This window comes from Garra rufa, chromosome 20 (assembly GCF_049309525.1).
Source record: "Garra rufa chromosome 20, GarRuf1.0, whole genome shotgun sequence".
Lineage (NCBI taxonomy): Eukaryota > Metazoa > Chordata > Actinopteri > Cypriniformes > Cyprinidae > Garra > Garra rufa.
In genome coordinates this window covers 13,121,505-13,147,446 of record NC_133380.1, presented here as the reverse complement: position 1 = coordinate 13,147,446, position 25,942 = coordinate 13,121,505, and the positions used below count along the sequence as shown (strand labels likewise).

The window sequence follows — 25,942 nt, the reverse complement described above, 5'->3', positions numbered from 1 at the left end:
TATCATTTATATTACAGCTTTAAAATTTTAATTTCTAAAAAACTTTTTTTTTTTTTTTTTACCAAATTTCCGTGCTGATAAATACACACTGTAGTAATTTTTGAACACATTGGTAAAATATAAATTATTTATCAAATAAAAATGTATTATTTACTATTTATAATAAATAATAATACTTATTTAATTATACATGTTTTTTTTAAAATTATACAAAATTTTGATTCAATATAATTTTTTGGCCATTTATGAATCAATTTCTACTATTATTTTCAGACACAGCCATGATAAGCAAACTCAAATCCCTACAGTCTACTTGACTGGTCATGTGAGCTATTTTTGCTGTTCAGATACTTAACAATGTGACAAACAACAAAACTCCAGCTCATCATCAAGCAAACCAGTTACCAAACACACCCAGTGTTATATTAAGCTTTCAGCTCGGTGAAAAGTAATATTTGATCTCTTACCATAAAGCTGAGTATCTAGCAAAGAAAAGATTATCATCAAAAAGAATCAATGACTCGCTTGGTTAGGGAAGCAAGTTAGCTTACGTAGCTTGTAAAGAGTTAGCTAAGCATTCCCAGTGATATGTTTCCATACCTGTCTTCACGAATCCACCTAAAATAATAAAAACATCAAAAATCAACCCACTCTTTGTTCATGTTTTAAATGTCATGTCCATGTTTTAGCATGGAAAATGATCTGCATGATTTTATCAGCATCAGCAGACAATGTTTGACAACTAAAATTGAACAAAGAGCTTATACATATTAACATATAAACATCTGCATCCACATGTGATGAGATAAACATTTTTAAAGTGTTTTACAGAAATAAAAAGCTGGGGGAAAAAAGACAGCTTACCATATTCATGCAGCAACATAGCTGATGGAGACAAATGAAGGAAAGACAGGACATAAAAGAAAAGAAAAAATTGAGATAAAGCAAAATGATTATGAATGAGCCAACAGAGTAACACAGACAGGATTAGTGTGCAACAAGATTGTGTTGCTAAATTTAGATTTAGAGTCCAGGTGGGACTGTGATTTCAGCAGAAAGTAGTGAGAAACTTTTTTTTTTCTTTTTTTTTTTAGAAATCTTGTGTAACAAAGTAAAAGTCTAAAGTATTAACTGCCACTTTTGATCAATTTGATGTGTCACTGTTGAACAAAAGTATATAATTAATTCATTAATAACAACAATAATACAGTAAAATGTCCCCTGACCTTTACTTTAAAAGTCAAAATAAGGCTGTTTTCCTACTAACAATTCTACCTTATAAAGTACTACTTTAATATTTCAAATTTTTCATTCAATATCATTTTTTTGGCCATTTATGAATCCCTGTAGTCTTTATTTAAGACTATAAATTATTTTATGAATTAGTTATTAAACAAAATTATTCTAATTATCATTTATAATAATACATTTTTATTTAAAAAAAGATTTATAGTAATTTATAGTACAATTATACATTTTCATTTTGATACAATATATTTTTTAAACACTTTAAGCACTGATAAATACAGACTATATTTACACAGTGGTAAAATATAAATTATTTGTCAAATAAAAAATAATTCATTATTATTTATAATTAATAGTAATATTTTTTATTTTTAACATTTATTTATATATATTTGAATTATACTAAATTTCAATTTTATATATATATTTTTCATGGATTCATTTCTACCAAGAAATTAGCATTGTAGTCATTATTTATCAGACACAGCAGTAAATTATTAATTAAATTATTAAATAAATTACTTGTAATTATTTTTTATAATAATACATTTTTATTTAAAAAAAAAAATATATAAGTTATAGTACAGTTATACATGTATCTGTTTTGCACAAATTATTTATCAATATTAATAATAGTTATCATATGTGTGTGTGTGTGTGTGTGTGTGTGTGTGTGTGTGTGTGTGTGTGTGTGTGTGTGTGTGTGTGTGTGTATATATATATATATATATATATACATATATATGAATACTTAATTTATCAATTTCCATTTTAATACTATATAAATATTTTCCCCATTTTACATACTGATAAATATACACTGTAGTCATTTTTGAACACAGTGGTATAATATAAATTATTTATCAAATAAAAAAATATGAATTATTATTTATAATGAATAATAAGACATTTCATTTTCATTTTACCAACACAGTGGTAAAATATAAATTATTAATCAAATTAAAAATAAATAATTAGTATTTATAAATGATAATAATACAAATGTATTCATAAAATGAAAAAACATTACACTAAACTGTGATTCAACATATTTAAATATTTTTGCTCTTTTACGAATCATTTCTACCAAGAAATAAACACTGTAGTTACTATTAAATTATTATAATTTAATAATTTATTAAATAAAATAATTGTAATTATTATTTATAATAATATTTTTTTATTTTAAAAGATATATTTTATACTACAGTTATAAATTTCTATTTTGATACAATACAATTTTTGTACCCATTTCTAGTAATTTTTCAACACAGTGATAAGATATAGTTATTTCTAAAATAAAAAATACAATTCATTATTTATAATTTCAAATGAATGCTTATTTAATTATAAAATACAAATATATACTAAATTCTGATTAAATATATTTTAATATAATAATGTCTACCAATAAATTAGCACTGTAGTCAGTCACTGTAGTATTACAATAAAAAAATAATAATTAAATTAAGATTTAAGATTTATTATGTGATTAATTTTTAATTCAATTAACAGCCTTAAAATAAATTGATATAAAAAAAATCTGACATCTGAAAAATGAGTATGAGCTTAACAAAAATCTAATTCATGTTGCTGAATCAATCGTATTCTCTCATGAAATCTCATAGGCTCTGGAATTTGGCAAGAAGCCCTTATATTTGCTGCTCATTACGGTTTCAATTGTCCTTGTCTCATCCTGGCCTGAAGGGACGATCCCTCCAGCTTTAGTCCTGGCCAGAATCCTCACATTAACAGTGTAGTCTGAGCCAATTACGCCTATTCTCTGAGAGAGCGCTTAACCTTTGACCAGGAAGGAACATGGGGGATAAGCCCACTGAAATTGAGCAGCAAGCAGGAAGAAAACAGCACTACCGCAACAGTAGAACAGAAGTAGAGGATCAGCTTTGAAGGAGGAGCGGAGGAAGGGAAAGACAAAAGCCAGAATAAAGGGCAGCTGCAGAGAAAGAAATAGGCTTTTTACACTCGTTTTCTTTGCTATCTTTCACCTGTCCATCCCCTCCTCCTCCATTCTGGCTCCTGCAGCTCTATGAAGAAGTTTGTATGCTTGTCATACTCCTCATGGTCAAGAATTTTAACCTGTATGGTCTTCCTGTGGGGAGGAACATAAAATCACTTTTGAGGGATGAAGTGTGCTTCTGTTTCATTTTAGGCACATCAGATGCCTGATCTCTTTTCTTATTATTAGGCACACTCCTCTTCAGGAGTCGAGAATCACATTTTTTGGATCTAAATTGTGGATCACAAAAAGCCATTGAGATCAGGGTTTTATGACAAAATACTATTTTTTGCATGAGTTAGGTCTTAGAGATGCTGTGGGTAGACTAGGTATTATAAACACTTCCAGTTCATCCCAGAAGATGGCAGCACGCCGAGGCTGCTACATAAAAAGTGGGACCAGGGGAAGATGACGTCCCACCTTTTCTCTCACTCATTTCCACCATTTGTGGCTCTCCAATCTCCAGGAAGAAGTTCTTATTCTTTTCATACTCCTCGTCATCGATTATATTGATCTGAATAGTTTTGCTGAAAGAGAAAGAGAGAAAGAAAAAGAGCACACGTTTGCAGGCATGAGAGAGGCACAAGGAAAGGAAAAGAGCGGAAGAATAAAGTCAAAACATGCTGGAGACATAACCGAAAGCAAAGAAATGTAAAATTGAAATGAAAATGTCGTAAGCAACATAAAAAGTTATTAAAATGATAAAGGGAACCCCGGGTATTAAGACTTGTGTGGCTTAAAGGATAACTATTGCCAAAATGCAACCTGGGCTGGGTTTTTTGTTTTACTGTAAACGAGACAAACTTATATCTAAAAGCATAACTACGACAAACAAGCCGTTTTTGAGATTGACAGTGATTTCGTTTTGTGGTCAATGTTCGGTGAATGGGAGTACTAAGGGCATAACTTTGAGCGCATCAAAATCGATATTTTTACAACACTAAGAAGGCTCGACACACCATGAAACTTTGCTCGAAGTATCACCTGGGTCTCTACACATGAACTCGAGCATTGAGAACATTGTTTGTGTACACAGAGTTTACTAAAAAGAAAGGTTTTGAACAACTCACTTACACTGTTTGGGTTTCCGCTCGCAGATGTCTTGCCAGTCAAGAAGTGTCGATCTCCGAATGCGAATGAATGGACTCCATAGGACGAAATATTAGGCTTATATGAGGCTCTTTTTACAACTACAAGGTTAATATTGTTTTTCACTTTTTCACTTCGGAGATCAACACCTCTTGACTGGCAAGACGGCTGCGAGCGGAAACTCAAACAGTGAAAGTGAGTTGTTCTTTTTAGTAAACTCTGTGTACACAAACAATGTTCTCAGTGCTCAAGTTCATGTGTAGAGACCCAGGCGATACTTCGAGCAAAGTTTCATGGTGTGTCGAGCCTTCTTAGTGTTGTAAAAATATCGATTTTGATGCGCTCAAATTTAATCACGGTCAATCTCAAAAATGGCTCGTTTGTCGTAATTATGCTTTTAGATATAAGTTTGTCTCGTTTACAGTAAAAAAAAAAAAAACAGCCCAGGTTGCATTTTGGCAATAGTTATCCTTTAAGCCATACCTGTCATAATACCCAGGGTTCCCTTTAAAATCAAAGGAACTGTTATCATTATCCAGTACTGTGGTCAGTCTGAATGAATTGTTGATCTGCACATGCTGTGCATGTTTATTATCTTTCCATTGACTGTTTTACATGCTCACACTCATATAGAGCAGAATACATCGTCATATAATGTGAGAGAGTCAGAACCACTGGAAAGCATTTGAAAAATGATCTGCAATCACAGCTGTGTTTACTGGAATACACTGGCCTAAAAGCCCTTTAAGTGCTTCTGTCTGGTTTTGAGAATAATACAACAACAGGCTCTCCCCCTCCATCTCCCTTTATTATTATTATTTTTTAAATAGTATCAATTACACAATGCACAAGCCACTGCCAAAAAATCTAATATAAAATAAACAACAACCAAAAATACAAGTCAACAATATTAAGCAATTTAATGCAACAGTTCACCCAAAAATGCTGAAAATGTACTCACTCTTAGGCCATCCAAAATGTAGATTTAGAGAAATGTAGAATTACATCACTTGCTTACCAGTGGATCCCCTTCAGTACATGGGTGCCGTCAAAATAAGAGTCCAAGCTGATAAAAACATTACAATAATCCACATGACCACAGTCCATCAGTCTTGTGAGGTGAAAAGCTGTGTGTTTGTTCAAAATCTACATTGTTTTCATTTTAAACTTTAACCTACTCTGTGTGTAGTATTGGTTTCTCCAGTAAAAGAAAAAAAAAAAATCTCATCTGAATTGGGAGAGAAATATGCACAGAACAAGCACTGTTCACAAGCAAACACAGTCCTAAACAGTTTTAAACAAATTTGTAGGTGGATTTTGATGCGAAAGCACAACAGAGAATGGACTTTTCACTGAAGGAAGCATTTTTATGGATTTTGGCCAGAAGCGACAGTTTAAAGTTATGTTAAATGTTTCTGGCAAATACACAACTTTCAATTCAATAAGATCATAATTGATAGACTTGAGGTCGTAAATTACTTGTGGATTATTAGGACGTTTTTTATCAGCTGTTTGGACTCTCATTCTGACGGCACCCATTCACAGCAGAGGATCCTTTGGTGAGCAAGTGACGTAATGCCACATTTCTCCAAATCTGTTCCAATTAAGAAAAAAAATCGTTTACATTATGGATCAGTCTAAGAGTAAGTAAATGTGCAGCAAATTTTCAAACGGACTACCAATGAACTAGCTTTCGGGTTAATTTAGATACATTTACATTCATAAATGTTGATTAATATACAGTGTCTCTTTTTTTGTGAAATAAATAAATTATAAAGGAGACCTATTATACATATTTACAATATGTAATATAAGCCTCAGGCGTTCTCAGAATGTGTCTGTGAAGTTTCAGCTCAAAATACCCCACAGATGATTTATTTTATAATCTTTTGCCAATTTTGAGGGGAAGCAGAAACAGGCTGTTTTAGTGCATGCCTCTTTAAATGCAAATAAGCTGCCGAGTTACAAAAGCAGTCAATTATGTCTGTGAAGGTAAACAGTTGGAAAAGAAATCACATGTTTATATTAGATCTGTGTGGCAGCAGTTAGTAAATCAATAAATCAACCGCTTTCCTATCTCCTCTGAGCCTGGGTCTGTGCAGCCAATGACAGAACAGTTAGAATGCTTTGCTTGAACTTTCGCCATGGCGTTAAAACTGGTACACCGTTGTCGCTTGCAGAAACAAAATAAAGGCGTTGTGGATGGAAACATGCAGATTAAGGGGCTGTAATATTATAATAAGTTCCCCCTACCATGTCACACGCACGTTTATTCACATCCTTGCTAGAAAAGGCTTACCAAGTTACTGGGTTGTCTGTTTAAACGTTTTCTAGGTTTATAGACGCACTGGGAATCCGATTATAGCACTTAAACATGGAAAAAGTACAATTTTCATAAAAAAATTTTTACCTTTAAGAAAAAACCATTATATTTTTTTCTTTAAAATCAGCCAATCAGATTGCATCTGCCTGTTTCAGCCAGCGCTTGCTATTTGTGTGTGCAACGCACACCAGATAATCAGCGAACAGCCTGTGGGCGGCCGGTGGGCGTGTCATCTTAGGCTGAGACCAAGACAGAACAGACAGAAAGCTAAAACATGTCCCTTGAAATACTCGCTACCTTCATCCAGGCATGTGCTCAAAATAAACCCTTCCTCCTGTCTGTAGGCATATAAGCTCCTCTTGTCACAAAGTCCTGAATTTTTCTGCCACCAGCACACCTCTGCTAGACAACAACACAAAGACTGAAAAAGCACAGTGGCTGATTCTGTAAAATGCATGCCTTTTTCATTTTTAACATCTGTATAAGATTTTAAACATTCTGTAAGGCATATAATTCGCTTAAGTCTTAAAGGGATAGTTCACACAAAAATGAAAATTCTGTCATTATTTTCCAAATCCATGAGACCTTTGTATATGTTTGGAATATGAATTAAAGTATTTTTTGATGAGAATCGAGAGCTTTCTGACCCTGCATTGACAGAAACGCAACTGGCATTGCATTCAAGGCCCAAAAAGGTAGTCATACCTTAATTTGTTTTCAGAAGATACACAAAGGTCTTACGGGTTTGGAACAACATGAGTGTGAGTAATTAATGACGGAATTTTAATTTTTGAGTGAACTATCCCTTTAATGATGCTTTTTGGAGTTTGAAGTTACTTGAAGTTGCAAGAAAATCCAAATTGACACATTAAACATGACCCTCGTATGTTTGAAACTAAACCCTAGCTAATCTAGAACTCATTCTATAATATTTATTGTATTTAATAATTTTATTAGGCACATAATTATAACTTTTAATGAGTAAAGAGCAAACAGGTTGCTCTTTTCCTCTCTCGCGCCATTAAGACTGTCCATCTGTCTTTCTGTGACTGACAGCCTATAATGACTCAAACCACAGGCTGATAACCTGTGACAAGAACAAAAAGGACAAACAGAGACAAAAGCCTGCGGACGGAAAAGAGCACAGTGCCATTGTGTGTCTCTGTGTACATATTATAGGTTTATGTAACAGTAAGGGTTTACAGGATCCGCCCCAAAGACACGCGGCAGTGCACTGTGTTGTATTACAGCGGGTTTAATGTTAAGACCTGTGCAATAACGCCAGACAGTCTGTTTGGATAATTTACTAAATCCTAACAATTTCGTTCTCTCAGGAGCTGTTCACACACAACATTACTTACGTTTAAAATAAGTTTATCTACTCAAAAATGAATGTTGTTTCAGTATATACTAACTGTTGTGTCCTGTAATTAAAAACGGGTCAGATGAGTATAAGAATGTGTCCCACTTTCTCACCTCTTTTCCCCATTCGCCCTCTGATTCTATACAAAGCAACACAAGCAGTCTATCAATTCATTTTATGGGCCAATCCACGGGACACCATTCCCATGTTTGATGATATCCAGAGGCGCTTCATCTACCGCAGCAATGCTTACCAAATATGGAGAGTAAACTAATGTGAAGAGCCATGAATACTTCCCTTATACACAATTTATTCGTACTTCCAGCTCTGTCATTTTGCACACAACACCAAACAATGATTCTTGACTAAATGAGCGGAACATAAAAATTGCAGATTTTCCAAAAATAAAAAACAACCCCATATATTGGTAACACTTTACAGTAAGTTTCAATAGTTAATATTAGTTAACTGCATTAGTTAACATGAACTAAGAATGACAAAACTTCTACAGCATTTGTTAATCTTAGTTCATTTCAGCATTTACTAATGCATTATTAAAATCCCAAGTTGTGTTTGGTAACATTAGTTAATGCACTGTAAACTAACATGAACAAACAATGTATGACTGTTCATTGTTTGTTCATGTTAGTTAATATTTTAACTAATGTTAACAAATGACACATTATTGTAAAGTGTTACCATAATAATAATAATATTAGAAAGAAAAGAAAAAAGAAAACAGATAAAAAAACTTAAAGTAAACAAAATAAGTCATTTGTTTAAAAAAAAAAAAAAAAAAAAAAAAATATATATATATATATATATATATATATATGATAAAAAAGCTTAAAAAAGGCATTTTTATTGTTAACTAAAACTATTTAAAATTGTTTCCATTGAGTGTAATAAAGCCAAAATCAATTAAAATAATTAATTCAAATTATAAAATAATTTAGTTAATTCAAATTATAAAATAATTTAGTTAATTCAAATGTAAAAAATCATCAACTACCTTAAATAATAATTATATAAATAAAATAAATAAATTAGTATATAAAAACAAATACAAACATTCAAAACAAATAAAATGGCAAAAACGCACAAAAAAGTCCAAATGAAAACTGAAAATATAAAAATAAAGCAAATTCACAATATTAATACTACATATAATTTCAAGATATTTTTAGTGAATAAACAAATATATAGCTGTCTTTTCTTCAGAAAGCTATCATGTGCCTTCAATATTGTGCAATATTGTATCCATATTGTACTTTAAAGAGATTTTTAACCCCAAAATAAAATTTCTGTCATTAATTACTTACTCTCATGTTGTTCCAAACCCATAAGACCTTCGTTCATCTTTAGAAGATAAATTAAGATATTTTTGATAAACAAACAAGAGCTTTCTGACCCTGCATAGACAGCATAGCCAAAGACTGGCAAAGAAGAAAAAAACAGTTGAATAAATTTGTTATTTTTCTGTTAGTAATTAATGACAGAATTTTCATTTTTGGGTGAACTATCCCTTGCTTTTGGTCTTTTCTGGAGCTTGACAGTGCCTGGTCCTCATCTACTTTGCGAAATGTATCCTTTTGTGTTTTACAAATCAACATAAGGGTGAATAATTGACAACATTTACATTTGTGTGTGAAATGTTGCTAAGAAAGCTAAGATTAGTATCTGCTATGCTGTTAACATCTCGTTTTAATTAAGCTGTTATGTGCTATTATTTTGAATAGTGGTTTGGAGGCATAAATTATATGATGTCAGCAACAAATATGACTTTAAATGCTAAAGTCATAATAAAAGCCTTCGGCTGCTGCTTTAATAAACAACAACCTTGCGCTAGGGTGCAACATACACAGTTTAATGACCAATGAAGACGCAGGGTTCACTCTCAGAGCATACAGATTTGTTGAAGCAACTGTGTGTGTGTGTGTGTGTGTGTGTGTGTGTGTGTGTGTGTGTGTTTGTGTGTGTGTGTGTGTGTGTGTGTGTGTGTGTGTGTGTGTGTGTGTGTGTGTGTGTGTGTGTGTGTGTGTGTGTGTGTGTGTGTGTGTGTGGGGTAATATTTCAAGCTAAAAAAAAGAAGCAAGCGTTTTTAAACTAGAAAGGCAAGGACATAACTAACCTGCAGCACAGAGCGCCATTTGAAAATCACTGTGACACCAGCTTGCAAAAGCCAAAGACATTTTTGGTACCATCACAAATTAGTAAAGAGATCTACAGACAGACAGATGAACAGATTCTTATATATGTACTACATGCATATGCATGACACAGCAGGCGTACATTTGAACTGTGTGTCAGTGCAATACATTCATTAGATGGAAGCGATGTATAATCTGCATGCAGGAAGCCAATTATATTTATTCTGGTAACAAGGCATCAGTATGTCAGCTAAAGCATTAGAGCTGCATTGCTTATTCCGCTCTAAAGGAACTCCAAAAAAGACAGCAGAGATCCAGATAAATTTTACAGAAAATCCAGTTGATGTAAACAGACATTGAAGAATAACGGCAGATTTACAATTGAGGTCAAAAGTTTACATACACCTTGCAGAATCAGCTAAATGTTAATTATTTCAGCAAAATAAGAGGGATCATACAAAATGCATGTTATTTTTTATTTAGTGCTGACTTTTTTGTTTGGTGATAGTTGTTCTTCAGTCCCTTGTTTGTTCTCAACAGTTAAACTGCTCACTCTTCTTCAGAAAAATCCTTCAGGTCCCACAAATTCTTTGGTTTTTCAACATTTTTGTGTATTTGAACAATTTCCAACAATGACTGTATGATTTTGAGATCCATCTTTTCACACTGAGGACAGCTGAGGGACTACAGAAGGTACAAATGCTCGCTGATGCTTCAGAAGGAAAAACGATGCATCAAGAGCCAGGGGGTGAAAACTTTTGAACAGAATGAAGATGTGTACATTTGTCTTATTTTGCCTCAATATCATATTTGTTTCATTATTACTGCCCTTCTGAAGCTACAGAAGATACTTTCATGTTCACCAGAAGACAAAATAAGTTAAATTTACCCTAATCTTTCAATAAATTACTCTTAATGCATTGTGTTTCCTTCTGAAGCATCAGTAAGCGTTTGAGCCTTCTGTATTAGTTGCATATGAGTCCCTCAGTTGTCCTCAGTGTGATGAGATCTCGAAATCATACAGTCATTGTTGGAAATGGTTCAAATACACAGAAATGCTGAAAAACCAAAGAATTTGTGGGACCTAAAGGATTTTTCTGAAGAACAGCAGTTTAACTGTTCAGGACAAACAAGTGCCTCAAGTACAACTGTCACTAAAACAAAACACAGCTGTGGATCATTCATGTAACAACACAGTATTAAGAATCAAGTGTATGAAAACTTTTGGAAAAATGAAAAATAACTTGCATTTTGTATGATCCCTCCTATTTTGGTAAAATAATTAACATGTGGCAGATTCTGCAAGGTGTATATAAACTTTTGACCTCAAATTCAATCAGTTGTGTGTCATTTACAATTTTTACAGATACAAAGATTATATACAGAGCTAAATGTTCAACTATGACTACTTTTAGCTGCCCCTTTTCTTATCTTCTTTGTGACAAACCCATTAAAGCCCAATTTAATGCCATGAAGCTTTCTCCACTCAAAAGGCTAATCAGCGCGCCAGAGCTTTTCATATCAGAAAGCCCCCGGCTCTTGACTCTCAGATGTTGACCGTGAGCTGGAATATTCATTAGCTGTTTAGCCCAGTCCACTGCTGAAGCTACGCTACGAAGACCTGTGTCTTAGTAAGAATATTGAACTGATGTAACATGTAAAGCCAGGATTCCTCTGGGACTCACGGTGAACCCTTGCTGTGTATTGTTATTATAGCCAGGAACAGACTGTTACTTTCCCTTCCAAGAGCTGTAATGGGATAAGATCTATTTTTCTGGCTGCCTTGAAGTTTCTAGCACTCTCTCTCTCTCCCTCTCCCTTTCCTGGTGGTTGATTACAATAGAATGCCATCTGATCAGCGCTCATTCACAGGTTGAAAGAACTGATTGAAAAATGATCAGGCGTTTTATAAGCCAGGAGATAATGGACAGGATTACACAAGCGTGAAGGCTGCTTGTCAGACACAGGTTCAGATCTACAGCACTGTGAAAGACACGAGACAGGGGGAAAGATGGAAAGGAGAGGGAATAATACTGGAAATGGAAATTCTGGACGCATGATAAACGGGCCGACAGTTTTATAGAAGCAAGATGAATTTGTATTTATGTTCTTGGCTGATGCTTTCTAAGCGAATTCATGTGATATATTATATGGCATATATTATTAAACTTCATATAATATTATGCAGGATTCAGTAAAGTTCAACTGGTGCTATCGATAATATAAGGTATTCAGTTTGACTCCCAGAGAACACCAACCAGTGTTGTTATTGTAAATTAAACTTAAAACCATTAAAATTATTTCTGTTAATTGAAATGAAGTTGAAAAAAAAAAAACAAGAATTAGAAATGTAGAAATCTTGGCATCTAAATAAAAATAAGTCAACAATGATTAAAATAAAAACAAATTAAAGCTAAAAGGAAATGATAAAAAAAAGTGTTGTTATTGTTAATAAAATCTAAACTATTAAAATTATTTTTGGTTAATTGAAATAAAATGTATATAAAATAGAAAACAAATGTTAGATAAAAAAAAAAGAATCAGAAAAGTAGAAATCTTGGCAACTACATGAAAATAAGTCGAAGTACTAAAATTGTTAACATTAAAATAAAAATAAATTAAAGCTAAATGGAAATGTAAAAACAGTGTTGTTGTTGTTAATTAAACCTAAACTGTTACAACTATTTTCGTTAACTGAACTAAAGTTGAAATAAAAGAAAAAAAATGTTAGATAAAAAACAAGAAATACTGTCTAGTAAATTAAATAAAAAAGTCGAAGTACTAAAATGATTAAAAAAATAGTTTATAGGCAGTAGTACGGTAGTAGTAAAACAGTATATAAATCATATAAATTATACGAAAATAACACTGACACTTTGAACTTTATACTTTATGCACACACACACAAGTTGCAATTAAGGAATAAGTGCAAGAATTATAGCTTATAAATCCACATCTACTTTTCACATCTCACAACTCATTTCATGGCATGAGCTTGGACATTTATTCTAAAAGATTTTATTTTTTAACATCTCATTTTGAAAGAAAATGAAAGGAGTATCAGAACAACATTAGGCTGAGTAAATTATGACAAAAATGTAATTCATGACAAAAATGTAAACTAATCCTTTCAAGGCTGTAAAAAATAGGCAGATGTTTATAAGATATCGGGTGAGAAATGACGAAATCATCTGTGCTTTCATGACACACATTTCGCTCAAAGATCAGCTGATCTTTAATTGAGTGACACGACACTAAAGACTGAGATTAGAGACACCAGAGTGTTCTTTGGGACACATCAAGATAAGCCCTTTATGTACCCTAACCCCTGGAACAAGCCGTACACACTCAAATACACACATGCTAAAATTGACACCCTTCATATTCAAGTCTAATCTACTTGTACAATATTAGACAACATTCAGCCAGCATTGTACAGAAAACACAGCTCATCCACTAGCATTCAAAATATGACCTTAAATGTCAGTTTTATTTAATTTACTTCTCTGTTTGTCATCAAAGCAACAGAAATAGATCATTTTCTGTTGACCTGACATCGTCTGTCTGTTCTCCCTCCCGGGGCAACTGCAGACGAGGATTCAGGGCTGTGAGAGCAGCTGAGTTTGGGTCAGCTTCCTCTGGCAACAGAACTATTTGCCCTGGGAATTGCTTTAGGCCCAAGCAGGACCTCCAACGGATCAAAATCCCAGCACAGGGAATATCTCAAGATGATTTTTTGACGGCAAGTACTGCAGCGTCTGTCTCTCACCATTTAAGGTCATGAGTTATATTTCTAGATATATATCCGATATCAACTGACACCAATAAGTCAATAAATTCAGTTCAAAAGAAATCAATACAGTCGAGGTCAAAAGTTTACATACACCTTGCAGAATCTGCAAAATGTTATTTATTTTACCAAAATAGAAGGGATCATACAAAATGCATGTTATTTTTTTATTTAGTACTGACCTGAATAAGATATTTCACATAAAAGATGTTTACATATAGTCCAAAAGAGAAAATAATGTTTATAAAAAAATTACCCTTTTTTTAAAGTTTACATACACTTGATTCTTAATACTGAGTTGTTACCTGAATCATCCACAGTATTTTTTTGTTTGTTTTTTTTGTTTAGTGATAGTTGTTTATGAGTCCCTTGTTTGTCCTGAACAGTTAAAACTGTTCTTCAGAAAAATCCTTACGGTCCCACAAATTATTTTTTTTCAGCATTTTTGTGTATTTGAACCATTTCCAACCATGACTTTGTGGTTTTGAGATCCATCTTTTCACACTAAGGACAACTGAGGGACTCATATGCAACTATTACAGAAGGTTCAAACACTCACTGATGCTCCAGAAGGAAAAACAATGCATTGAGAGCCGGGGGTGAAAACTTTTTGAATTTGAAGGTCAGGGTAAATTTAACTTATTTTGTCTCCTGGGAAACATGTAAATATCTTCTGTAGCTTCTGAAGGGCAGTACTAAATGGAAAAAATAGGATATTTTGGCAAAATAAGAAAAATGTACACATCTTCATTCTGTTCAAAAGTTTACACCCCTGGCTCTTAATGCATAATGTTTCCTTCTGAAGCATCAGTGAGCATTTGAACCTTCTGCAATATTTGCATATGAGTCCCTCAGTTGTCCTCAGTGTGAAAAGATGGATCTCAAAATCAGCAGAATCAAAATCAAAATTTGCAGATTCTGCAAGATGTATGTAAACTTTTGATCTCAGCTGTAAATATAATACATAAAAATGATAAAATGACTGCCACAAAGACAAGTACAACATAAAAAAACAAGTGCATTTTAAACATCAACATTACAAGAAGTCCACAAGCATCACTCTTGACAACTTGGCTCAAAAGTACTCAAATCTAAATGTTATACTCTGAACAAGCAGCTCTCCGAATCTGGCACATACTTTTGTCGAAGCCTTTTATATCCCATCTGTCTGTGTAGAAAGAAAGAAATCAGTGTGTGCACAAGTTTTGGAATCTATAATCTTCTCCAGTCAGATTTTTTTTTCTGCAGGTTTATACAGTGCACTTGACAGCTGTGAAATGTCTAGCATGCTTCAGAAAGAACTTCTGCCTGCGCTCGGGGACAAAATGACAGCAGGAAAAGAGTGTCAGACAAAATGTCATGCTTTGTACTGCTCTAATCAACTGATGGATTTGAAGCATCAAACTGTGAAAATGGACCTCAGATTTGATGAACAATGCACCTGTACAAATCTTTCGGACAACACTAATTATTTGGTTAAATAGCATATGCACAACACTAATCTCACTAGATCTCTCTGGCAGCTTTTAAATTTGAACATAGAAATATTATGTGAAACGTAAGAAGCCAGCAGGAGCATCACAAACAAGTCGCAACCTTGAGATTTAATAGATTTTAATGATTCTACTAGTGTACAAATATCTCTAATTAAACTCTCAGTGGACAGATCAATGTTTTTCATTGTTTTACTCTGTAAGCATGCACAGAGTGTCTCCAAAATGTTTCTGTTTCAGCTCAAAATACCCCACAGATCATTCATTATATGCGAACCTGGACCACAAAACCATATGGGTCAGTTTTTTGACATTAATTCTTATTTATCCATAATCTAAAAAGTAAATAAATTAGCTTTCCATTGATGTATGGTTTGTTAGGATAGGGCAATATTTGGCCGAGATACAACCATTAGAAAATCCGGAATCTGAGGGTGCAAAAAAATCATACAGTAATATTGAGAAAATCTCCTTTAAAGTTGTCCAAATTAAGTTCTTAGCAATGCATATTACTAATCAAAAATTAAGTTTTAATATATTTATGGTATTAAATTTACAAAATATCTTCATGGAACATGATCTTTACTTAACATCCTGATGATTTGGCATAAAAGAAAAATCTATAATTTTGACCCATGCAGTGTATTTTGGGCTATTTCTACAAATATACCTGTGCTACTTAGGACAGGTTTTGAGGTCCAGGATCACATATTGTTTTGAAAACGCCTATTTTGAGTGGAAGCAGAAACACGCTGAACACAAACTTCAGGAGCATGTGCACAGAAAGTGGCTGTCACACGACATGTGAGTACTAAACTAAGTTCTCTTTCATGTCTTATTGCGCTTAAACTGTCAAATAGACACAAGTTTATGTTAAAAACACACATAAGTTATAAAAACACAGTCAGTTACGTCTGTCAAGGTTAACAGCTGGGAAAGAAATCGGAAAAACAAGATGGCAGCATTGTGGGTGGAAACATGCATATTAAGGGGCAATAATATTATAATATTTACTTCCTACATAACTAGGGGAGCAAAATCTGAGCGGCTCATTAGTTTCACATGCTTGCAGAGAAAGGCTTACCAAAACAAACTTCCTGGGTGGCCCTTTTTCACATTTTCTAGGTTTGTAGATGCACCTAGGAACCGATTATAGCACTTAAACATGGAAAAAGTCATATTTTAATGATATGTCCCTTTTAAAATAAAATATGATATTTTCAAGCGTTCTTTGTCTGTGGGAATCTTGCTATAAAAAGAGTCCAATCCAGTCTATATTTGAGATCATTTAAGACACGTCTAGTTACTTGTTTATTTACTGACGTCTTAACATGCCTAATTTCTTGTGACACAATCTTTCCATCTTTTCTTCTCTTTCCCAACAGCTAAAATGGGAACTGAGTAGTCAACGATGTGGCTTGTTGCATTACAATGAAAGGTCACGCTCTACATACAATCCGATGTCTTGTATATATGCACTCTGGTATAGCACATCTCAGATGAATCAGCTGTGACATTAATCTTCATTTCATTACTCTTGGCATGCTGCCTACAGAAACATGTGTGACTCATGTAATGTTGTCATTTCCAGGCAGTTTAACATTTCTGAGGTGTGTAAAAGTGTCACGACCTAATTTAACCTGTGGTGTCCCGCAGGGTTTTGTAACCGGACCGCTGTCATTTTGTAAATACTGAACACTTGATCTGTAGATCTGTGCAGCGATGACTTATTTTATAAATCACGTTTTCTGATTAATATGACGCACATCTTCCGAGATGACAGAAACACAAACCTAGTGAGATCAAGGTAAGAGGACAGATGGCTTATTTCAAAACCAGGTTACATTCCTAATCCTCTTCTTTTTGTCTACCACGTTCACCCTAATCTGTTCAATGGCTTAAGAAATGCAAAATATTGTTACTTCTCGCTAACAAATCCTGGGCTGACAGTGGAACCAAACCAAAGGATGTTGAAAAGATACATGAGTAAGAAAAAAAAGACTTCAATAAGGCTTAAAGTTAAGGTCAAAAGTTTACATACACCTTGCAGAATCTGCAAAATGTTCATTATTTTACCAAAATAAGAGGGATTGTTGATAGTTGTTCATGAGTCCCTCATTTGTCCCGAACAGTAAACAGTCTGCTGTTCTTCTGAAAAATCCTTTAGGTCCCACAAATTGTTTGGTTTTTCTGCTTTTTAATGTATTTGAACCCTTTCCAACAATGACTGCATGATTTTGAGATCCGTTTTTCACATCAAAGACAACTGAGGGACTCATATGCAACTATTACAAAAGGTACAAATGCTCTCCAGAAGGCTCCAGAAGGAAAAACAATGCATTAAGTGCTGGGGGTGAAAACTTTTGATCAGAATGAAGATGTGTACATTTTTCTTATTTTGCTTAAATATCATAAATTTTTTTCCATTTAGCATTGCTCTTCATGTTTTCCAGAAGACAAGATAAGTTAAATAATCTATCGTTTTTCTTCTTCTGAATTATCAGTGAGCGCTGAACCTTCTGTAATAGTTGCATATGAGTCCCTCAGTGTGAAAAGATAAATGTCAAAATCATACAGTCATTGTTTGGACCTGAAGGATTTTTCTGAAGAACAGCAGGCAGTTTAACTGTTCAGGACCAAAACAAGGGACTCATGAACAACGATCACTAAAAAAAAAAATTGAGCTGTGGATCATTCAGGTAACAACACAGTAATAAGAATCTTTTGAACTGGGTCATTTTTTGAACTTTTGTGGACTATATTTAAGTGTCTCTTATGTAAAATATCTTATTCAGGTCAGAATTAAATAAAAAATAACATGTATTTAGTAGGATCCCTCTCATTTTGGTGAAATAATTAACATTTTGCAGATTCTGCAAGGTGCACATAATATTTTGACCTCAATTGTAGACCTCTAGACCTCAACTATGTTCAGGAAACAGGTGGTAGGAAAAAGCTCACGAACAGCAAAGTTCATTTATGAGGGGAAAGGTTAACGTTTTCTTTGTAAAGAAAAAACCTTCGAAACTACATTGGGATAAAAAGAAGATGGATGAGAAGCCAACCAAGCCGGGCACTAATGTCATCAATCCGTTAACCAGTGGTAAATATAATTCCATCTCCATTCTGTCACTGCTTCTGATGGAATGCTGTCATTCCCGGGTGGAAAATATGGAAAAGTTCTTTAACAGCTTACTGCATTAAAAAGTCCCCTGTCACATACATCACAGCCTGACAACAGTGAGCCATTGGATTTAGTCAGAAGTAATTTCTTTTTCAGCCTAAGGGATACTGCACACCAGCCACTGCTCTGCCTTCTAATAGGAATTCACAAATGTGATTATTTTTGCCAGATTATTATTTTGAGAAGGGGGAAAGACATAAAACTGTTCTGGATGACACAAGAAAAGTGTATCTGTTGTAGTGTCCATTACTGTTGGAGACCATTTACAGATAATTCACATGGACTGTGAATTAATATTCTCAAGGATCTCTTTGCCATCTACAATGTAAAATGTTAAGGCATGTTTTTCACAAGATGATACATAAGAAAAAAAATTAATTATTAACAAACAATTCTTTTTTTTTTAATTAACTATTTGTAACTAAATACAGCGTTTGTACCTATGGCTCGTACAGATACTGTAAAATGAAATTACAGGACTTTTCAAGGAAGGATTTTCAAAGACTTCAAATTCGAAAATAAATGGCTCTTTTAATTTATTTGGTTATTGGTAGTGAATCGCTTGAAATTATTTATCAAAGTCATGAGTTTAAATCAATCAGAGTGGTTACAGCATAAATGACTCACTCAACTGATTCAGTTCATCTATTCCTCTTTTCGCGTCTTCAGCCATGTTTATATGGCATTACTATTACTGGCTTAGCTTGGTTGTTTTAAGACATTAATAGAAATAAGCGATATAATTGCATGAAATTTGTAAGAAAAGATATGTGCTTATTGAAAAAATAAAACACTTATTTCATAGATACATTGTCTACATTTCAAGTACCTCTTCAGAAATATTGCTGTTTTCAGGGTTTCACGGGCCTTAAATTACAAAAATGAAAATTCTGTCATTAATTACTCACCCTCATGTCGTTCCAAACCAGTAAGACCTTCGTTCTTCTTCGCAGCACAAATTAAGATATTTATGTTTAAATCCAAGAGCCTGGTTCTGGCCAGGGTTGCCAGGTGTTCACAACAAAATTCATTCAATTCATTCAAATTCATTCAATTGCTACTCAATAGCCGAATCGTGTTTCGAGGGGGGTCCCCCAGTAAAAGTCACGTTCCGGGGATAAAATACACTTTTTTTTAATATAACGTTATTGGGGTCGCTTCAAACCCGCGGGCTGTTTTTCACGTCCGCGGGTTTGAAGCGACCCCAATAACGTTATATTAAAAAAACGTGTATATAACGTGTAATATAACGTTATTGGGGTCGCTTCAAACCCGCGGACGTGAAAAACAGCCCGCGGCAACAGTGTTAAAGTAGCCTAATTCCACAGGAAAACCCTGGACTTGGCAACACTGTTTCTGACCCTCCATATACAGCAATGCAACTGAAACATTTTATGGCTTAGAAAGGTAGTAAGGACATCATTAATATAGTCCATGTGACATTAGTGGTTCAACTCTAATTTTATAAAGCTATGAGAATAGTTAGGCTCAATCCCAATTCTACCCCTTACCCCTACACTTAGCCCTACCCCTCCGTTTGGCGCGTTCACGTGAAGGGGTAGGGGTGTCTCATTTCTCTTTTGGTTGGAGGGGTAGGGGTAAGGGGAAGGGCCAGATAGCCCTCCAAACGAAGATTTTTCAGGACCTCACTTCAAACGAAGGGCTAAGAGAAATTTCCAACATGGCTGCTCACTCGAGCAAGCAGACTCGTAAATATAAGTAATTTTTGCCTTTAATAAGGATTTTCATGACAATGTTTCATTATATGTATATTACCTTCAATCTTGTGTTTGTGTTTATGGTGTTGTTTTGTAAATAAACGTTTGCAAAAAAATCGCTAAAGTTTGCTAGCAGATAGCACTGATTGCACGATATTACAAAATATATTTTTATGTCATATACACTTGACTGCATGTTAGAAACATGAAAGACCAGTGGCACGGCAATTTGCAACGGTGGTGTAGTGGAGGGTGTACGCAGGTAACGTATACGGTGTATACACACTTCCACTTTTTAAATCCCCTCTGATGCGCATTATTCAGTGTCCTGCATTCGCCAAAATCATGGCAGTCCACCACATCCAGTCATGTGAATAAATGTAAATATTCGCTCAAAACACCCAATAAAGGCAGTGATGATGCAGTCAGGACCGTGGAGCCGGCTTGCTTTGAAATGTATTTAATGATTGCGCCTAATGCACCTGCGCCCGCTCACCGCACCAGTAATTTAAATCAGTACATAATAATAAAAACGATACCTTACAAATAAAAAGAAGCTGATTTTTACGATCAGAAATTTCTTAAACAAGTGAACCCCTGTAAACATTTTAGTCCAAGGATCCAGAAAACGAACGTGTTCAAATAGAAAGTTGAAAACGAAATTCGCAAATGAAGCATATATACTTCTCCAGGCACCACTACACTGATCAGCAATTTGCCGCGCATGTGATAATGCGTTGTTTGTTTTGCTTACGGCCACATGTGAATGAACGGTGCGTACACCGTACATTTGTACTTTTTGCAACATGACAACATTTTGACATCTTGGAATGAGTGATAAACATCTGCGCATGTCCTCTGACGTAACATTAGGAACTAGCGACAACCTATGATGACGTATAACAGTGTTGTAGTGGTGTCCCATTTCTTAGGGGAAATATTTTAGCCCTTCCCCTTTACACTTTGTTTCAAGGGACAAGGGGAAGGGGCGAGGGGTAGGCGAAGGGGTAGAAAATAGAATTGGGATTGGGCCTTAACCATTAACAACAATTTTGTCAGTCTTCAACGTGCATTCATGCATTGTGTTACTCTTGTAAACGCACGCTGAAGACTGACACGGAAGAGAAGAAACTGTCGTATAAAGTTAGTTTAAAATTATTTTCGTAGCTTCATAAAATGGTTGAAGCACTGATGTCACAGTGCATTGAACATGTCTATGCAGGGTCAGATTTCATCAAAAATATCTTAATTTGTGTTCTTACAAGTTTGGAACGACATGAGAGTGAGTAATTAATCACAGAATTTTCATTTTTGGGTGAACTATACCTTTAATCTCTATTTCATGGTACTTCACTAAGTGACACAATAGATTAGAACCAGCCTTGAGAAAACTTTGAATCCCAAACGGAAGTAAGCAGCTTGTGCTATTAAAAGGGGGATTTGCCTGGAAAAATCCATTTCCCTCTTGAATTTTTACTGCTGAGTTGATGATGTCCATGGACAAAACTGGCCCAGAACGCATCAGGAGAGACGGAGAGGAAGCGCAATGGAAATAACAGCACTTCAGAAAACAAGACCTATTCCTGGATACACTTGAGAGGGTATTATTTTGGACTACTTAAATGCAATCTGTGCTCCTCCACAACAAACTGGCAAGGCCTGTGATGAGGATGGCGACAGTGACAATAACGAGAGATGATAATTAAAGCCACACATCTTCCCCCACCCCTCCGAGAAATGCGTTAAAAGAATATCGGGCAGGAAGCCTGACAGCCGCTGAGCAAACGAGCATGAAAACACAATCTGTCATACCGAGAGCTGATGAGGGGATGATAAAGGTATGTGTACCACGGTAGGCTTCATACCATGTTATTTCCTTAATAAGCCTCATTGCAGGATGGTTTTCAGGTTTTGAAGTTATAAAAGAGTGTAGCAGAGAAAAGGGTGAGCCATTGGATTATGTATTGGGTGTCAAGAAAAAGAACAGATTTTGAAGTAGCAGATCTTCTGCGGTGCGTGAAGCATTGGGAAAGCTGCTTCCAAATCTTATTAACCACTTAATAAATGCTGTTCTTTTTCACTTTTCATCAAAGAATCCTGAAAAAAGTATTACAACTGTTATAAAGTCAGATTAGTGGGATATAAAATCACAATTGTGAGAAATAAAGTCAGAATTGCGAGTTAATAATTCGCTAATCTGAATTTTTTTCTCAAAATTGCATTATATAAAATCGCAATTGCGAGAATTAAAGTCATAATTATGAGATAATAACTCGCAAATCTGACTTTTTTCTCAGAATTGTGTGATATAAACGTATAAAATTAGAATAGTGGGATATAAACTTACAATTGCAAGAAATAGTCAGAATTGCGAGAAAAAATCGCAAGTATGACTTTTTTTCTCAAAATTGTGTGATATAAATTCGCAATTACGAGAAATAAAGTCCGAATTGTGAGATAAAAAAGTGCAGATCTGAATTTTTTACTTAAAAAAGCGTGACAAAACAGCAATTGCTAGAATTCAAGTTAGAATTATGAGATAAAAACTCACAAATCTGACTTTTTTTGTCAGAACTGCATGATATAAACGCACAATTGCGCTAAAGTCAAAAAGTAAAAGTGTTAAAAATGTGCAAATCTGAATTTTTTTCTCAAAATTGCATGATATACTCACAATTGCAGAAAATAAAGTCAGAATTACGAGATAAAAAATTGCAAATCTGCCTTTTTTGTCAAAATTGTGTGATATAAATTCGCAATTGCGGGAAAATGAAGTCTGAATTGTGAGATAAAAACTTTGAAATCTGACTTTTTTTCAAAATTGTGTGATATAAAATAATAAAATCAGAATAGTGGGATATAAACTCACAATTGCAAGAAATAAAGTCAGAATTGTAAGAAAATATTCGAGTTAAAAACTCACAAATCTGACTTTTTTCTCAGAATTGCATTATATAAACGTGCAATTGCGATAAATAAAGTCAAAATTGCAAGTTAAAAATGTGCAGAATTGTGTGATATAAAGTTACAATTTCGAGTTAGAAAATCAAAATAGTGGGATATAAACGCGCAATTGCGAGAAAGTCAAAATTGCAAGTTAAAAATGTGCAGAACTGCATGATATAAACTTACAATTGCGAATTATAAAATCAGAATAGTGGGATATAAACTCACAATTGCAAGAATCGCAAATATGACTTTTTCTCAAAATTGCATGACAAACTCGCAATTGCGAAAATTAAAGTTAGATTTATAAGATAAAAACTCACAAATCTGACTTTTTCTCAGAATTGCGTGATATAAACTTGCAGTTGGAGAAATAAAGTCAGAATTGCAAGTTAAAAACTCACAAATCTGACTTTTTTGTCAGAATTGTGTGATATAAACTTACAATTATGAGAAATAAAATCAGAATTGCAAGATAAAAAAGCAAATCTTGTGTGATATAAATTCGCAATTGCAAGAAATAAAGTCTGAATTGTGAGATAAAAACTTGCAAATCTAACTTTTTTTAGAATTGCGTGATATAAATGTACAATTGCGAGTTATAAAATCAGAATAGTGGGATATAAACTCACAATTGCAAGAAATAAAGTCAGAGTTGCGAGAAAATTGCGTGACAAACTCGCAATTGCGAAATTAAAGTCAGAATTATGAGATAAAAACTCACAAATCTGACTTTTTTATCAGAATTGCATGATATAAACTTGCAGTTGGAAAAATAAAGTCAGAATTGTGAGTTAAAAACTCGCAAATCTGACTTTTTTTCTCAGAATTGCATGATATAAATGGGCAATTGCGATAAATAAAGTAAAAAAATGTGCAAACCTGAATTTTTTTTTCTCAAAATTGCATGATTTAAACTTGCTTTTTACTTTTCATCAAACAATCCTGAAAAAAGTATCACAGGTTTCAACAAAATATTTGGCAGCACAACTGTTAATAATAAATCAGCATATTAGAATGATTTCTGAAGGATCATGTGACACTGAAGACTGGAGTAATGATGCTGAAAATGCAGCTTTGCATTACAGAAATAAATCATATTTTGAAATATATTAAAATAGAAAACACTGCAAATCTTACTGATCCATAACTTTTGAACAACAGTGTGTATATATTAAAAATATAAAAAGATATATATATTGTATTAAAAATGAATTCTAAATGATTAAAAAAAACATTAAAAAGTTAAAAATAAAATTGAAAAAATTATAAAAAAGAAAAATGATTCACTATAAGGAATGCTAAGAGAAATGGAAGACAGGAGTGAGCATTAACCTCAGTTCACTTAGTTGTAAAGCCGTAAAATAATACAATGTGACATAAAATCCAACGATGTAGCGTTTCATAAAACTACAGCACTCACTGGAAGGAGGTGGTTGTTACTGGCAAAGCTACAGTGATTTGAAAACAGCTGAGCTACTGTCACGCTAATGAAAACGTAGTTCGCTACATTAGCATCGCTACTTTTAGTAAGTTACTCCCCGACACTATGTGGGTGTGATTTGAATTGCTGTGTGAAGCTTCTAGGACATATCTCAGAGCCAGAGAGCACATCTTGGCCTCTGCTCGCAAGGCAATAAAGGTTACTCCTTCCACATGTTTAATTTTAGACAGTTTCTCCTCTCTACAGTAAAACATGCGAGAAAACATCGCTGTCTGTCATTGTGATCCATTTTTCCATGGTTTGTAGGAGGATATTTCCCATCTTCCTGCCTGCCCTCGTGTTGCCGTTAGGCTGAAGTCATGGAAAATACATCATGGAGTTTATGCAAGTGTTCAAAATAAGCATGGGGCAAAAAGAGGAGAACCTTACAGTAAGAGGAAAGCGAGACTGAAGAAAGAGAGAGGGAGAGCAGGTTGAAAGTATGTGTGGAACTTCTTCCAGTCATTTTTCTTGTTGAAAGCTGGTTTGACTTAGAATAATTGAACCGTAACCTGTCAGGAAAATCATTTTCAGTCCCAAAACTTTTTCTGGGCCGACAACAACATAGCTGAATGGGGGAATGTGGGCCAATAACTGTTTACATTCTCCTGAGTGAGAAATTCTGCAGAGATTTTCCACAGCTCTAATTTTAGGCATTATATCTGTTATCTTACGAGAAGGGGAATAGTGATAAAGTGATATATATATATTGGCCTGGCTGCTATCCTCCTTCTGTCATTTCCGAGTTTTATATGCTTAGTGTATATCTAAGTAAATAAATAAAAAATAAGCTAAAATAGAATAAATTTATTGGTCTAATGAAGCTGTCAGATTGCTATGGAAGCACTATTTCTGCCACTAATTAAAAAATTAAAAAGGTAATCTCACAATCTCACAATTCTGACTTTTTGTCTTACAATTGTGAGTTTATATTATGCAATTTTGAGAAAAAAATCATTACTTTTTTAGAATTGCATGATATTAACTCACATATGCGAGTTATAAAATCAGAATAGCGGGATATAAACTGGCAACTGCTAAAAATAAAGTCAGAATTGTGAGATAAAAATGTGCAAATCTGACTTTTTTCTCAAAATTGCGTAATATAAACTTACATTTGTGAGTTATAAATGCAGAA

The 25,942-nt window shown here is 34.0% G+C and overlaps 1 protein-coding gene across 3 annotated transcripts in view; it reads right to left on the bottom strand.

Moving 5' to 3' along the window:
- Nucleotides 1-25,942, bottom strand: part of slc8a1a (solute carrier family 8 member 1a) — a 65,271-nt gene that overhangs the window by 18,333 nt on the left and 20,996 nt on the right. For 2 of the 3 annotated variants that reach the window (XM_073825609.1, XM_073825610.1), the window contains exons 3-5: nucleotides 3,255-3,358; nucleotides 601-618; nucleotides 468-482 (exon numbers count right to left, since the gene is read on the bottom strand). In XM_073825609.1, the coding sequence (XP_073681710.1) occupies nucleotides 468-482; nucleotides 601-618; nucleotides 3,255-3,358 (137 nt within the window). Of the gene's footprint in view, nucleotides 1-467; nucleotides 483-600; nucleotides 619-3,254; nucleotides 3,359-3,685; nucleotides 3,787-25,942 lie in introns of those variants that run through there. The other variant, XM_073825611.1, reaches the window with a different exon arrangement.